Genomic DNA, 15,755 nt, shown 5'->3' with positions numbered 1-15,755 from the left:
AATTCAATAAAATAATAATGATAATAATATATAATAGTACTAATTAGTAATATAGTAATAAGATATATACTAGTACTAATTAGTAATATAGTAATAAGATATAATATTGTGGTGCTATGATATCTCTTGCTGGGGAGTATACATGCGGTACAAAAAAATATATATTTGGAAGATTTTTAAAATTATTATATATTTAAAATTCCGACCGATTTCGGTCGGTATTTGAAAAATAAATAAAATAAAAATTTAATTAATACCGACCGATTTCGGTCGGTATTTGAAAAATAAATTAAAAAATATTAATTAATACCGATCAATTTCGGTCGGTATTTGAAAAATAAATTTAAAAAATTTAATTAATACCGACCGATTTCAGTCGGTATTTGAAAAATGGTTGTCAATCAACGCATTGAAATAGCCGACCGTTTTGAAAATTTCGACCGATTTCGGTTGCAACACCTTAGCGACCATCATTTTTTTGACTAATTAAAAGCGGTCGGAAATCGATCACTTTTTCTCAAATTCCGACCGATTACGGTCGGTTTTCCGGGACGAATTAGCCAGTTTTTTAGTAGTGATAGTTTTCTACAGACCTAGCAGTTCATACTAGCATCAATCAAGGTAAAAATATCACTCAAAATTAAACTGTTATGGAATGCACGTTCAGTACTACAAAGGTTAGCAGGATCGTTATAACTATATATCACTTATCAACTCCTCTAAGGATCGGAGAGATAGAAAGTGAAATTTTATTATTTATTTTGCTGGAATTAATTGCAGATAGTGCGCAGCAATCGGATGGAAAGGAAGGAAATGTACTTTTCTGGATTCTTCCATTATCAGTTGGTGTGATTCTAGTAATCCTTAGCCTGCTGGTTTGCCATAGAAGAAGGAAGAACGCTTTAGAACTCAAAAAAAAAAAGGTAAGCTGGATAAGTCCCTTTTTGTCCCGTCTGAGCAAAATAAAGGAATAGAAATTTAAATAAATGTGAAAACAACTACCTATCTTTTTGGTCTGGTGTTTGTAGCTTAAAGAAAACTCACATAATTTGCTTTTGGCAGGAAGATGGGGATGCAGTGGCAGCTACAAGATGGATTACAACAGGAGTAATTGTGCTGAAGAATTTGAGATACCACTGTTTGACTTATCTATGATAGCCAGGGCTATCAATAACTTTTCAATAGACAAAAAGATTGGAGAGGGCGGTTTTGGACCTGTTTATAAGGTATAAAAACTTGAGGCCTGGTGCAGTTTTGTACAAGAAATACACCAAATTAGGTATTGAAAATATTAACATGCAGAGATTGTTATGTTTAGGGCACACTTGAAGGACAGGAAATAGCTGTCAAGCGGCTGTCTAGAACTTCCACACAAGGAGAAACCGAGTTCAAGAATGAAGTTTTATATATTGCAAAACTTCAACATAGGAATCTGGTGAAGATTCTTGACTGCTGCATTGAAGGGGAAGAAAAAATGTTGATCTATGAGTACTTGCCAAACGGGAGTCTTGATTCCTTTATATTTGGTACAACTTCTCCATCCATTATTATGCATATTGACTAATAATTGCACAACAGTGAGCTGATGTCTTTAGGAGTACTTCAATAATCTTCTTCCAATCATGAAAACACCATGAAGCAAGACAAAAACATGTAAGAAAAGAACTAGGAACTCAGCTGCATTAGAGCGCAATAGTGACATACTTGGTAGCCCAAACATATGATATTCTTTTTTTCAAAAAGAGAATGGACTTTAGTTTTATGTTTTGGTACTTACTTTCTAGCGCATTAGTGACCCAACAATGTTTTTGGCAGATGACACGCAAAGCAGGGTATTAGACTGGCCTAAGCGCTTTCACATTATCAATAGTATAGCTCGGGGACTTATGTATCTGCATCAAGATTCTCAATTGAGAATAATTCACCGAGACCTGAAAGCTAACAACATCTTGTTAGACAAGGATATGAATCCAAAGATATCAGACTTTGGATTAGCAAAAATATGGGAAGAGGATGACACTGGAGCCATGACAAACCGAGTTGTTGGAACATAGTAAGAACCTTCTACTGGATAGTTAAAAATTTGAACAGAAGAAGAATCTTGATATAGTTAAGGTATATTTTCCAGCATTATAAGTAATTCTATCTTTTCTGTACATTTTTATGTAGTGGGTACCTCTCACCGGAATATGCATTGCACGGGAAATACTCAGTAAACTCAGATGTATTTAGCTTTGGTATATTAGTACTGGAAATCGTGAGTGGGAGAAACAACAGAAGATTCTTTCATCCAGACCATAGCATCAATCTACTTGGATATGTAAGATTTTTAATTTGCTCTATTATATTTACCTGTTCGAGTTATCTAATAGTAAAATATCTGGCAAAGCTAGTGATTACCACCGTTTTAAAAGGCATTTTTGGGGCGAGCCCCGGGGCTGGGCGCACCAAAAACGCCCCGAGGCAATGGTGTGGGGCGTTTGAGACGCGTTTTTTTAGTGATGCGTAAGCCCTTGAGAATTTTTCAAATTAAAACAAAATTTGTTGAATAAGTCCTTTTTAATTTACTCAAATTCTCAAAAGTCAGGTGGTAATTACTCAAAGATTTTAAAAAGGGAACTAAAATGTATTAAATTTAAAAGACAAGACCTTTTTTATTGATTGAAGCCCTAATTCATGATCTTTCCCAATTCTTTATCTTGTCCGCTAATCTGCTAATATCTCCAACGAATATTCAATTTTTTTTTTACAAATACAAAGAGAACTCAATTCTCCTATATAAGAGCAAGTTTAAAGTTTAAATTACACGTTAGTCATCTTTTTTGTCCTTCATATAGAAAATTTTATTCTTTTCGACTCAAGTTAGTTGTGCTTCTAAGTAGCATATAATAAATTATTTTGACTAGTTTTTTGTAAGAATGAAGCTTCTTTAATTTTTATGCAATTTTACCTGTTTATAAATATTTACTGTAATTATATTATTTCATAAAATATTAAAAATTAAATACCTATGGGGCTTATGCCCCGTGACTCGGGGCTTACGCCTCGTTGAGGCATATATAAAACGACTCGTCTTACACCCACGCCTTTTAAAACACTGGTGATTACTAATAAGCTTGAAACATTTACAGGCATGGGAACTCTATAAAGAAGGTAGGTCAATAGAACTACTTGATGAATGCCTAGGTGATTCTTGTTCGACAACTCAAGTGGTACGATCAATCTTCATTGGTCTATTATGTGTCCAACAATGTCCTGAAGATCGCCCAAGTATTTCTTCTGTGGTTGTGATGTTAAACAATGAAGGTGTATTGCCACAGGCTAAGCAACCAGGTTTTTAAATAGAAAGAAATGCAAAAGATGAGGAATTCCCTTCTAGCCAATATGCAAATGTAAATGTTACAGTGAGTGAGACCCCCATCACAACATTAGATGCCAGATAGTTGACACGAATTCACTCATTTGCGACAAGCAGGGGCGAAGCTACGTGTGGCCAAGGGTGGTCAATTGAATACCCTTCGCCAAAAAATTATACTGTAAAATATTACTTGTTATTGATAAAAAATAAATTTTGAATAACATTGCATAGTCCACTGGCAAAGGATATTTAAAATTTGAACACCCTTATTGAATTTCCTGACTTCTCCCCGGCTACAAGCAGCTAGTAGTTGCAACACTCTTTTCTTCATTATTTGTAGCAGTGCAATGTGCTCCCTCCAAGCCGATTTTTCCGCCTTAAACTATTCAAATTCTGAACTATATAATGTTTTCCCAATCAAAATAACATTTTAGTAATCATTTTAATATTTCATTCTACTATTACTAATATAATATATACATCAAATTCACATCATAAATACCATATTAGTACTTCATATACAGACCAACAAATTAGAGTTAATCTATTTTCTCAAAAAGCAGAACTAGCATTTGTGAATTCCACTGCGCACACATGATCATTTTAATTAATGAAAAAGTTCATATAGTAACTAGTAGCCTTTTGATAAGTTATGTGCCTTTTTATATTTTGATGAACTAACAATCTTTATAATAAGAATCAGATCGGGAACATGTTACACATCCTCAAAGTGCTCAAGAACAACAAGTCTCAAGTCGGGCACAAGTTCCAATAACTAGAGTCAAAGAAACGACAGAGGGAACAGATGGACATCAGTTCCCTTGCTAATTGTACCAGTCAACTCCGCACAGCTGTAAAGTCGTTGTAATTGTTCCTCTGCACACACGCAACAGTGCAAACAGTACAGCGGTCACTTTATGGGGGAATGCGTACCGGATAATTACTTTCATCATCCAAGTGACATCACTTGCATTTTATCAACATGAAGCAAGGGAAAAAACACACTTGCACATCCAAAAAAAAAATCAACAAGTCTTCTCTTAAGTGTGTTGCCATCTTGCATGTGACTTCAAGGCTTCAAGAATAAAGAACAACATAACAAAGGACCAGTTTCTAGTACTGAATTACCATGTCCTTAGTTGTGTTGTACCTTTGTTAGAGTGATCTACTTGTAATTCCTACTTAGCTTAGCTAGAAGCATTGTGTTGGAAACCATTTGTAAAACCATAAACCTTGTGTTTGTGTCTTGGCTAGAGTTAGTCGAGTTGTGAGCTTTGTAATAGAGTTATTACAAAGAAGCTTGTAATAGAGTTATTACAAGAGAGTGAGGGATTAAGAGTTTAATTCCTAGGTTACAATAGTTTGTAATCTGAAGTTTGCTCAGTAGTGAAGTTGAAATCCTATGAGTGTAGGCCATGGTTTTTAATCCCGTGAGCTGGGAGTTTTTCACGTAAAACTCTGTTATGTCATTTACTTATCTCTTATTATGTGTGTTCTGTGAAAACTGATAGAGAACCAGGTTCTCTATACAGTTTGGGGGACAATAAGTTTTCATCAATTGGTATCGGAGCAGGTTCTTTCTATCAGGCTAACACCTAGAAATGATCCAAATGGCTGCTCTACAAAAATTTGAAGAAAGTCAATCAACCTACAGACCACCAAGATTCAAGGACAATGCTACGGATGGTGGAAGACAAGGATGCATGATTTTATCATGGCTGGAGATTCAGAGCTTTGGAATGTTATCTTCGATGGACCCTTTGTGCCCGTGAAAACTATTGGCGAGCCAGCAGTGACAGGTCCAAAGACAAGGAAGGGGTACAATGATGTTGACCGAAAAGCCATAGAGAAGAACTTTCAATCAAAAAGGATTCTCGTCTGTGGTATTGGACCAGACAAGTACACAGAATCTCTGCCTGTCAATCTGCCAAGGAGATCAACACATAAAGGAACAACTCAATTCAAGCACTCAAAGATCGACATGCTCACCACCGAGTATGAACTCTTTAGGATGAAGGATGATGAGTCCATTCAGGACATGCACACTCGATTCACCTTCATCATCAACAAGCTCCACTCTCTAGGAGAAATTATTTCAAGGAACAAACTTGTCAGGAAAATACTTAGTGTATTACCTGGTTCCTGGGAAAGTAAAGTAAATGCTATCACATAGGCAAAGGATCTGCAAACGTTGACCCTTGATGAACTCATCAGAAATCTGAAGACTTATAAAATGAAGAAAAAGAAGGACCATGAAAGAAGAGAACCCAAGAAGGAGAAAAACATGGTCCTCTAGGCTAAAAACAATGACTCGGGTAGTGAGGATGCTCACATGGCTTATCTAACAAAAAGATTTCAGAAAATGGTGCATAGAAATTGAGGCATTCCAAAAAGGGGTAGCTCCATCAATACAAGAGGTTATGACTTGCGTCATAAATATGAGAAGCCAGTGCACTTTATCAAGGCTGTCCTCTCCTCAAGAAGACCAGTAGAAGCACAATACAGACAAAGTAGTCAAGAAGAACCCGGTTCGTGATAAAAGATTCAAGAGAAAAGATGTCGCTGACAATGTTGTGAAACAAGCTCTTACTGCATGGGGAGATTCTTCCAGCAAATCTGGAGAAGATGATGAACAAGGTGAAACCTCTATGATGGCAGTTGAAAGTGAAGCAGCAGAATATGACTCCATTTTTGCCCTGATGGCAAAATCTGACGATGATGAAGATGATGATAATGATGATGAGGTAAACTTTCTAGACGTTCAAAGAAATTTGAAGTCTTACTCTCAGAAGAAGCTATGTCTTTGGCCAAAGTTTTAATTGATGCTTATCATAATCTTATAAATGACAAAAATGTGTTAACTATGGAACTAGGAGAGGTAGAATATGAGAGAGATGATCTGGTAGTCGTAGTGGTTGACATAAAAGAAACTATCGAGGTTATAAAGAAGGAAAAGGATGTTCTAACTGAAAGAATTGAAAACATATAGCATGAGAGAGATGACCTGTTGGTAGTAGTTGTGGTTCAAAAAGAAAAAATTGAGGAACTAAAAAGGGGAAATAGTTTTGGGAACATCCAAAAGGGAAAGGAAGTTGCAAGGGGGGCACACATTAAGCTTGAAAATGAACTAAAATTTGTGAAATCTAGTATGTGTACTAAACTTGAAAGAAATGGACAACTTTAAGAAGATCTAGGCAAAGTTAAAAATGACCTAGAAAAATCTCTAAAGTGGACATGGTCCTCTGATACAATCATTTCCATGTATACAAGCAATTGAGGGGACATGCAGGGAGTCGGGTTCCAAAAGGAGATGACTCCCTACAATCCACATAGCAAGTATGTTACTGTCCCTGATAACTAGCTCTGCACTCACTGTGGTAATACAAGACACTTTAAACAAAACTGTAAGGCTAGAATTCAGTCCCAACAGAAAAATAAAGTTTTTGTTGAAAAGGTAACTACTGCTAAGGAACCTGGTTCCTCCATTAAAAATGTGTACTGCCTGCTTGGACAAAAAGAAGTTTAATTTGCCCTTTTTCTCACTACAAGGGAGTCTAATCCTTGATTCTCTTGTGCAGGGAGCAGTGAAAGAAAGCAGTCAAAATGGTATATGGATAGTGGTTGCTCTGAGCGTATGACTGGAAACATTGATGATTTCCTTTCTCTCAAAGCCCTGCAAGGAGGGAGTGTGTCCTTTGGCAATGGCAAAAAGGGATACATTCTGGGAGTAGGAAGAATTGGAAAGACGCTCACTCATTAAATTGAGAATGTGTACTATGTGAATGTCTTGAAATATACCCTACTAAGTGTTTCTCAAATCTGCGACAAAGGAAACAAAGTGGATATTTTTATCAAAAACCTGCACAGTCACAAATCTCGTGATTGGTGAAGTGGTTCTGTTGGCAAAAAGATTTAAAAATATCTATGTTGCTAATTTTGAGTCCTTGCACAATGGGGATCTTACATGTCTGATTGTTGTTGATGATGATTCTAAGCTATGACACAAAAGATTGGGACATGCAAGTTTTTCATTGCTGAACAAGTTGGTCAAGAAGGACCTGGTCCGTAGGCTGCCCAAGTCAAGGTTCAAAGATCACAAGGTGTGTGATGCTTGTTTAAGAGGAAAGCAAGTCGGGTCCTCTTTATCTTCTCCATATGGACCTATGTGGACCTAGGAGGGTGCCAAGTAGAAGAGGAAAGAAGTACATCTTTGTCATAGCTGACGACTACTCCAGATTCACATGGACCTTGTTTCTCAGAACCAAGGATGAAACCTTTCCAGTCTTTGTTGCATTTGTGAAGCAGATTCAAGTGAAGATGAGCCATAATGTTATAAGTATAAGGTCTGATCGTGGTACAAAGTTCGACAATGCAAAATTTGACGAATTTTATGCTTAAAATGGCATAAGTCATAATATTTCAGCTCCCAAAACACCCTAACAAAATGGTGTTGTGGAGAGGGAAAATAGGGCTCTTGAAGCCATGGCAAGAAATATGCTAATTGACAGTGGCGTAGCAAAAGTCTTTTGGGTAGAGGTAGTCAACACTGCTTGCTACTTGGTGAACATGTGCATGATCAGGTCTTTCCTGAACAAAACTCCATATGCATTGATGAACGGAAGGAAGTCTAAGCTAACTCACTAAGAACGTTTGGATGCAAATGATTCATTCTCAATAATGGTAAGGAAGCTTTGGGAAAATTTGACGCCAAAAGTGATGAAAGAATCTTTCGTGGTTAATTATTCCTCACAAAGAAAACCATACAAGGTCTACAACAAAAAGACTCAATATGTTGAAGAAAGCATACATGTAATCTTTGATGAATCACACCACCTTTGTGGAAAAAGTTCACATGATAAGATTGATAAAGACAGGGGGAAGTCGAAGATTCCTTGAACCAAGTCAAGGAATTCAATGAAGAAAATACAACAGAACCCTCAGCTGATGTAGAAGAACCTGGTTCCTCCATCACAACAACTGAAGCAGAGGATAGAGTTGCTAATGTCGTGCAATGAACTCCTAATGCTGAGCAGGGAAGTGATACTCACCCATGAATAGATGCCAACAATAGATCTCATTCTAAGGAATCTGGATCTTCCCACAATGAGATTCATGTGTCTAACTGGAAGCACAAAAGGTCACATCCTCTCCAAAATATGATCACTCCTCTTGATTCAGGAATTTAAACCAGATCAAAGACAAGAAACTCGTTTGCATTCTGAGCTTTCCTTTCTCAAATTGAGCCTAAAAATGTCAAGGAGGCATTGAAAGATGCTGACTGGATTACTACTATGCAAGATGAACTTCATCAATTTGAGAGGAACCGTGTATGGCACCTGGTCCATCGACCCTCAGATAGAATGGTCATAGGAACCAGGTGGGTGTTCAGAAACGAGCTTGATGAATTTGGGAATACGACAAGGAACAAGGCCGGGTTAGTAGTTCAAGGCTACAATCAAGAAGAAAGGATTGACTATGATAAGACTTTTTCTCTAGTTGCTCGAATGGAAGCCGCCAGAATTCTCATTGCTTTTGCATCTCATATGGAAGTCAAATTGTTCCAAATAGATGTCAAAAGTGCATTTCTAAATGGATATTTAAAGGAAGAAGTCTTCGTCAAACAACCATCGGGGTTTGAGTGTCATGAGTATCCTGAATATTGTATTCAAACTTGACAAGATATTATATGGACTAAAGCAGGCCCCTCGTGCATGGTATGAAAGGTTGTCCAAGTTTCTTCTTGAAAATGGCTTTACAAGAGGAAAAATTGACAACACTCTATTTCTGAAAAAACGGGGAAAGAAACTTCTCATTGTGCAAGTTTATTTAACGATATCATTTTTGGTCTAACAAATGAATCCTTGTGTGAGGAGTTTGCAAAGCTTATGGGAAGTGAGTTTGAAATGAGCATGATGGGGGGAATTGAACTTTTTCTTAGGGTTGCAAGTTAAGCAAACCCCTAATTGAATGATGATAAGCCAGCATAAGTACATTAAAGAGCTCCTGAAGAGATTTGAGATGGAAAGTTCAAAAACAATCGATGCTTCTATTGCCACTGCCACCCGTCTGTACTTGGATTAACTTGGTTCTCCTGTGAACGAAACCATGTACACAAGCATCATTGGTTCACTCATGTATCTCACAGCTAGTAGACCTGATATCGTATTCAGTGTGGGATTATGTGCTAGATTTCAGTCCAGTCCAAAGGAATCTTATCTTAAAGCTGCCAAGAGGATTCTAAGGTATCTTAAAGGAATGCAGGACCCGGTTCTCTATTATCCTTTAGGGGACAATTTTGATTTAATCGGGTATGTTGATGTTGATTATGCTGGTTATCTGGTGGATAGAAAGAGTACATCTGGCATGACACATTTTCTAGGATCGTGTTTGATTTTATGGGGTACAAAGAAACAAAACTATGTGGCTCTTTCAGCTGCAGAAGCTGAGTATGTGACAACTGCCTCTTGTTGTGCTCAATTGTTGTGGATCAAGCAGTAACTAGAGGACTTTGGTGTATTTTCTGATTGCATGCCATTACTGTGTGATAATATTAGTTCTCTAAACATGGCAAAGAACCCAGTTCATCATAAGAGAACAAAGCACATTGATACACGACATCATTTTCTCAGAGACAATGTTGAAAAGGGTCTTATCTGCATGAAGTTCTGCAAAACATAAGACCAAGTATCAGATATCTTCACCAAAGCACTGAGCAAAGAGAACTTTGAAAAGAATCGATTGGCATTGGGGTTGATAAAATTAAACGGAGCACCATGTCCCTCGATGATTGGCTATGAAAGAATGAACATGTAAAATAGCTCAAAAGTCTTTTCTGCAAGTTCTAACTCATATATATACCGTTACAGGTAGACACGCATGGCAACTACAGAGCAAACAAACAGCTAATGATATTTCATCTTGGTAAAAGGATGAGGCTCACATTTACAAAACTAAGTCAGGGAACCTGGTTCCCTTGACTCAGGTTAGTAGTTCCCGTGTACTCTCATGCATATTTTTAACGACTATAAAAGTGCCACATCATTAAAAAAATTTAGTCTTTCTCTCTCATCTCTTTAGAACTCAAACATCACACCCGTTACCAAACGACCCGTCTACCCAGTGATTCATACCCATTTTGTAACCGGTCCCTCACTTTCTCTAAATAACCCCAAACGATGTCTCTTTCCTCACTATCCACATCAAAGACAAAAATTCCCTTTTCTCTATTAAAGCAAACACTCTTCCTCTTGTGTCCTTACTTCAAATCTTCTCTATGTCTCAAAATCCAGAAGTTTCAAATGTTTCCAGTGTAGTTCCCACTGTTTCTTCATCTCACAAAGTACAGGAGCGAGAGTCTGAGTCCCCTTTGTCACCCAGTCAAAACCCCATACCAGACCAACAACTACCTACTATTTCCTCTCTAACCCAATCAAGTCCAGGTTCTCACAGTAGTCGTAAGACTCAGAACCCCAAAAGATTCGCTCCTGCAACCTCTCTTTCTGCCTCGCCGAAAAAAATGGCAGAAGGCAAAATAGTAGACGGAGATGAGGGTCAGGAAGTTTCTAGTCAGAAAGTTATAGAGAGTTCTGAAGCCCAACAAAGAGTGGTTCATAGTAGTGAAGGCTCAGCAACGCCCATTCCAAGCTTTGATCTGAATATTGCCAATCCTACAGGTAATGTTCCTCTTGTATCCTCTGATTCTACTTTGGGGCTGAATAAACAAGAAGCCATTGAGAACATGTTACTAATCGATATAGAGGGAGGTTTGGTTGGTGTTTATGACCGTGAAAATGAGACCATTGGGTCTCAGGGGGAAGGTGAAAGTCATAAGGATGAGGGTGGGGAACTGGTGCCCCCTAAGAATTTGGCACATGCCAGTACTACTAGGGAACCAAATAAGGGACATGATCCCTCAGCCCAAGAAGAACCCTCTACTCCTACTTGGGATGAAACTCCTTGCTCCTCAAAAGAGCCCCAGGTCAGTATTGATCCTTCTCCTTCTCCTTACTCTGATGTTGAGCTGTTAACCATTGTCTTTCCTGAGATAAGATCTCTATCTGAAGAAGAAAATGAAAATAGTTAGGAAGACTATGACAATGTGTCTGTAGCAAGCTATTTGCGGCTAGGAGTAGAAGGGCAATTCCAAAAGAGCCCACTCCTAAAGGACTTACTACTAGGCTGCAAAATAAGGAAGCCCTTGAATCTGTTCTGAAGAAAAACAAAGAAGAGAAGAAAATGAGGAGGCTGGTGAAAGGGGGAAAGCTGGTGAATGAGTAAGAAGTGCCTCCAGCACTTGTTGTTGATATTGACGATAAAGAGGTGAATGAGGAACGTGCTTCCTAAATTCGTAAGTCCTCTAAGAAACCTGTGGTTCCAAAACCCAGGAGAGAGTCATCTGTGCAAGTTGTGGAAGTAGAAACTGTTGAGGGAGAAAAGTTAGGTGAAACATTGTCTGAGAAGTCAGGTGAAAATTGTCTGAGAAGTCTGCAAAGAAAGAGAAAAGTGTGAGAAAGTCTGTGAAAAGGAATGGTTGTGACAACGAGGAACCTGGTTCCTCCAACAAGGTCAAAGTAAGTGCGTCTAAGCATGAAGGTAGAGAAAATCTTAGAAAGCAGGAAGTGTTGTGGGGCAGAACATTTTCTCCTGATATTCTTGACATGACAGGGATGCGTCAACTGGTTGATATTTGTGAGTTTCAAAAGTGGACATACTTGTTCACCTATGAGAGCCCCAAGGTGTATGAGGAAGAGGTGTGTAGCTTCTACGCAGATATGTTCATAGTGGAAGATGATAACATCTGCTTGAAGGTCAACATAGTAGATTTTGTGATGAACGAGGTTGTGTTTGGGAACATTTTGGGAGTGCCTACTAAAGAAATCTCATCCATTGAGGGGACTTGTTCTCCTAATTTTAAAAGTGCCATTCTGAAGGATGATGTTGTGCAGCAAAGGGAACGGGTGCACAAGAAGGCCCTTCTTCTAGTATATCAACTTCTGTTTGAGATGGTGAATAAGGTATTTCTTCCACGTATGAAAAGGCATTCCATTACTTCAAAATCAGACCTATTCCTCATGGAAGCACTGGATGCCTACACCACTATCAATCTACCTGGTCTCATGATAGAACATATGAAGAAAGTGGCAGACTTCAAGGATGGAAATCATGGTCTACCCTATGTGTTCTTGCTCACTAAGGTATTTCACTTCTTCAAAGTCCCCTTGGGAAAAGCAACAGTGGGAACTCGCAAGAAGACCTTCTCAATGACCACCTTGGAGGAATGTGAGTGCATTGATAAGAAATGAGGGGTTGACAACAATTCCACTATCTCTCAATTGATTGATGCTCAGAATGCTGCAAATGAGGAGATAAGTAGGTTGAGTGCACGGAATGCCATTCTTGTAGGGCAGCTCAGTCAGACCCAGGAAGCACTTGGTTCCAGCAGTGCATAAGGCACAGAGGTTGCACGCCTAACCAAGGAAAATGCAGACCTCGGGAAACAGGTCGAGGACCTGAAAGAGCGTCTTCTTAACAAACAAGTGTTTGCAAATGCTCGAATGGATATTCTCCTCAGAACCCTTTCCTCCTCATCCCTGCCTCCTCCTTCTAGTGCTCCTTAAAACAGTCCCCTTCCCAGTGTCCAGTTAAATGTTGTTTGTCCTACCTTGGTCCTCTTTTTTTTATTTTTGTGGCTAGTATTTTAAAGTTATTTTTTTTGTGAATGGTAGTGTAACAATGGTACTACTATTTATGTTCTCCTTTTCTTTAAATTAATGAGCCTCTCATCTTTTCTTTCTATGAATGTTATACTCTTATGCTCTGTTTTTAGTCTTGCTTGTGTGCACACATGTGACATGAGTTAACCATGTTGGACTTCCTTTTTGCTTATTACTTGTGTATAATTTTTTTATGATGCCAAAAGGGGGAAGAAAATTGAGAAGGAGAAGGGGGAACAGGTTCTCCCTGAGGGAATACAGAAAATATTATATGGTGATCCGGTTCCCAGGGGGGAACTTCAATTATAAGTTTGTCATCATCAAAATGGGAAAATTGATAAGTTATGTGCCTTTTTAAATTTTGATAATCTAACAAACTTTATGATAAGAACCAGATCGGGAACCTGTTACACATCCTCAAAGTGCTTAAGAACAACAAGTCTCAAGTCGGGGACAAGTTCCAACAACTAGAGTCAAAGAAATGATAGAAGGAACAGATGGACATCAGTTCCCTTGCTGACTGTATCAGTCAACTCCCCACAACTGTAAAGTCGTTGCAATTGTTCCCTTGCACACACGCAACAATGCAAACAGTGCAGCAATCAGTTTATGGGGAAATGCCTTGTACAAGATAATTGCTTGCATCATCTAAGTGACATCACTTACATATTATCAACATGAAGCAAAGAAAAACACACACACTTGCACATCCTAAAAAAATCAACAAGTCTTCTCTCAAGTGTGTTGCCATCTTGCAAGTGACTTCAAGGCTTCAAGAATAAAGAACAACAGAACAAAGGACCAATTTCCATCACTGAGTTACCATATGTCCTTAGTTGTGTTGTAACTTTGTTAGAGTGATCTACTTGTAATTCCTACTTAGCTTAGCTAGAAGCATTGTGTAGGAAACCATTAGTAAAACCATAAACCTTATGTTTGTGTCTTGGCTAGAGTTAGTCAAGTTGTGAGCTTTGTAATAGATTTATTACAAGAGAGTGAGGGATTAAGAGTTTAATTCCTAGGTTACAATAGTTTGTAATCTAAAGTTTTCTCAGTAGTGAAGTTAAAATTCTATGAGTGTAGGTCGTGGTTTTTAATCCCGTGAGCTAGGAGTTTTCCGCATAAAACTCTGTTGTGTCATTTATTTATCTATTATTGTGTATATTTCGTGGGAAATGATAGAGAACCAGGTTCTCTACTGTAATGACTCGGCCGGTCATTTTGAGTATTATAGCCCCGTTTATCTATTTACTGCTCAATTTATGCTTTACAGTTAGTTTATGACTTACCGGGTTAGTTGGTTCGGGTCCGGAAAGATTTTGAAGTAAATTGAGACACTCAGTCTCACAATTGAAAACTTATGTTAAAAAAGTTGCCCGGATGTTGAATGTTTTATAAACGACCACGGATTTGAATTTTGATGGTTTTGTTAGCTCCATTGGGTGATTTTGGACTTAGAAGCGTGTCTGGATTGTGATTTGGAGGTCTGTAGTGGAGTTAAACTTGAAATGACAAAAGTTGAATTTTTGGAAAGTTTGATCGAGGAGTTGACTTTTTGATTTTGGAAATTGAAATAGGTCTGTTATGTCATTTATAACTTGTGTGCAAAATTTGAGGTCAATCAGACGTGATTTGAAAAGTTTCGACATTGAATGTAGAAGTTGGAATTTCTTAGTTTCATTAAGCTTGAATTGGGATATGATTCGTGGTTCTAGCATTGTATGAGGTGATTTGAAGTTTCGACTAAGTTTGTATGATGTTTTAGGACTTGTTGGTATGATTTGACGGGGTTGCGACGGGCTTGGGTGTATTTTTGGATCATTGACTAAGAGATTAGTAAAGTTAAGAAATTTGATAGTTTGACCATGTTAAATATCGGGTCAAGACGAACTTTTTTCAGTGTTTTGAGTGCGCGAGCAGGTCCATAACGTGTTTTATGAGTGAAATGCATATATGGTTTGTGTCAAGGAGGTTCCAGATGAGTTTCGGAATGGTTTCAGATCATTTCAGAGAAGTTTGAGTTTGCTGGTTTCTGGTGAGGTATTGTTCATTTGCAATTGCGAACAATTTTTTGCAATTGCGAACACTGTTCATTGGAGGTTACTGTGCACTCGCAATTGCGAACAATTTATTGTAATTGCGATGATTTTTGGATTTTAGTGTAGTTCGCAATTACGAACAATTTATCGCAATTGCGAACACTATTCATGGGAGGTTACTGTTCATTTGTAAATGCAAAGTTTTTGTCCGCAAATGCGAACCTGGACAGAATGTTTAAGATCTGAAAATGGGACCTCGTCCCATTTCCCATTTTTGATGAATTGGAGCTCGGGAAGAGGCAATATTTGGGAGATTTTCAAGAAAAACAACGGGGTAAGTGTTCTTAACTTAATATTGGTCAAATTACCGAATCCATGGTTATTTTTAACATTTAATGGGTGAATTAAGTTGAAAAATTTAGAAAACTCTCTTGGTTTAATTTGAAGATTTGAGCGTCGAGTTGATGTCGGAATTAGGTAAATTGGTATGGTTAGACTCATAGTCGATTGGGCTTTCGGATTTTGTAACGTTTGTCAGGTTCCGAGACGTGGGCCCCACGGGCAATTTTTGGGTGAAATTTCGGATTTTGTTGAAAAATTAGTATTTTTCATATAGAATTAATTCCTATAATTTGTTTTGACTGA

The 15,755-nt window shown here is 38.0% G+C and overlaps 3 protein-coding genes across 3 annotated transcripts; all 3 read left to right on the top strand.

Moving 5' to 3' along the window:
* Positions 1–1,066: 1,066 nt before the first annotated feature.
* Positions 1,067–3,409, top strand: LOC104103869 (G-type lectin S-receptor-like serine/threonine-protein kinase At4g27290). The gene is made up of 5 exons (XM_033658110.2): positions 1,067–1,226; positions 1,319–1,526; positions 1,816–2,053; positions 2,170–2,320; positions 3,132–3,409. The coding sequence occupies exons 1-5, from the start codon at positions 1,092–1,094 to the stop codon at positions 3,339–3,341; spliced, it is 942 nt and encodes a 313-aa protein (XP_033514001.1). The 5' UTR covers positions 1,067–1,091; the 3' UTR covers positions 3,342–3,409.
* A 1,663-nt stretch (positions 3,410–5,072) lies between these two features.
* LOC138895553 (uncharacterized) lies at positions 5,073–7,118 on the top strand. The gene is made up of 4 exons (XM_070180256.1): positions 5,073–5,508; positions 5,864–6,102; positions 6,348–6,504; positions 6,937–7,118. Exons 1-4 carry the CDS (start codon positions 5,073–5,075, stop codon positions 7,116–7,118), a joined length of 1,014 nt encoding a protein of 337 aa, XP_070036357.1.
* A 2,345-nt stretch (positions 7,119–9,463) lies between these two features.
* On the top strand, positions 9,464–9,856 carry LOC108946435 (secreted RxLR effector protein 161-like). Its single transcript, XM_018773322.1, has one exon. It carries the CDS (start codon positions 9,464–9,466, stop codon positions 9,854–9,856), a length of 393 nt encoding a protein of 130 aa, XP_018628838.1.
* Positions 9,857–15,755: the final 5,899 nt, after the last annotated feature.

This window comes from Nicotiana tomentosiformis, chromosome 7 (assembly GCF_000390325.3).
Source record: "Nicotiana tomentosiformis chromosome 7, ASM39032v3, whole genome shotgun sequence".
Classification (NCBI taxonomy): domain Eukaryota; kingdom Viridiplantae; phylum Streptophyta; class Magnoliopsida; order Solanales; family Solanaceae; genus Nicotiana; species Nicotiana tomentosiformis.
This window is presented reverse-complemented; position numbering and strand designations above follow the sequence as displayed.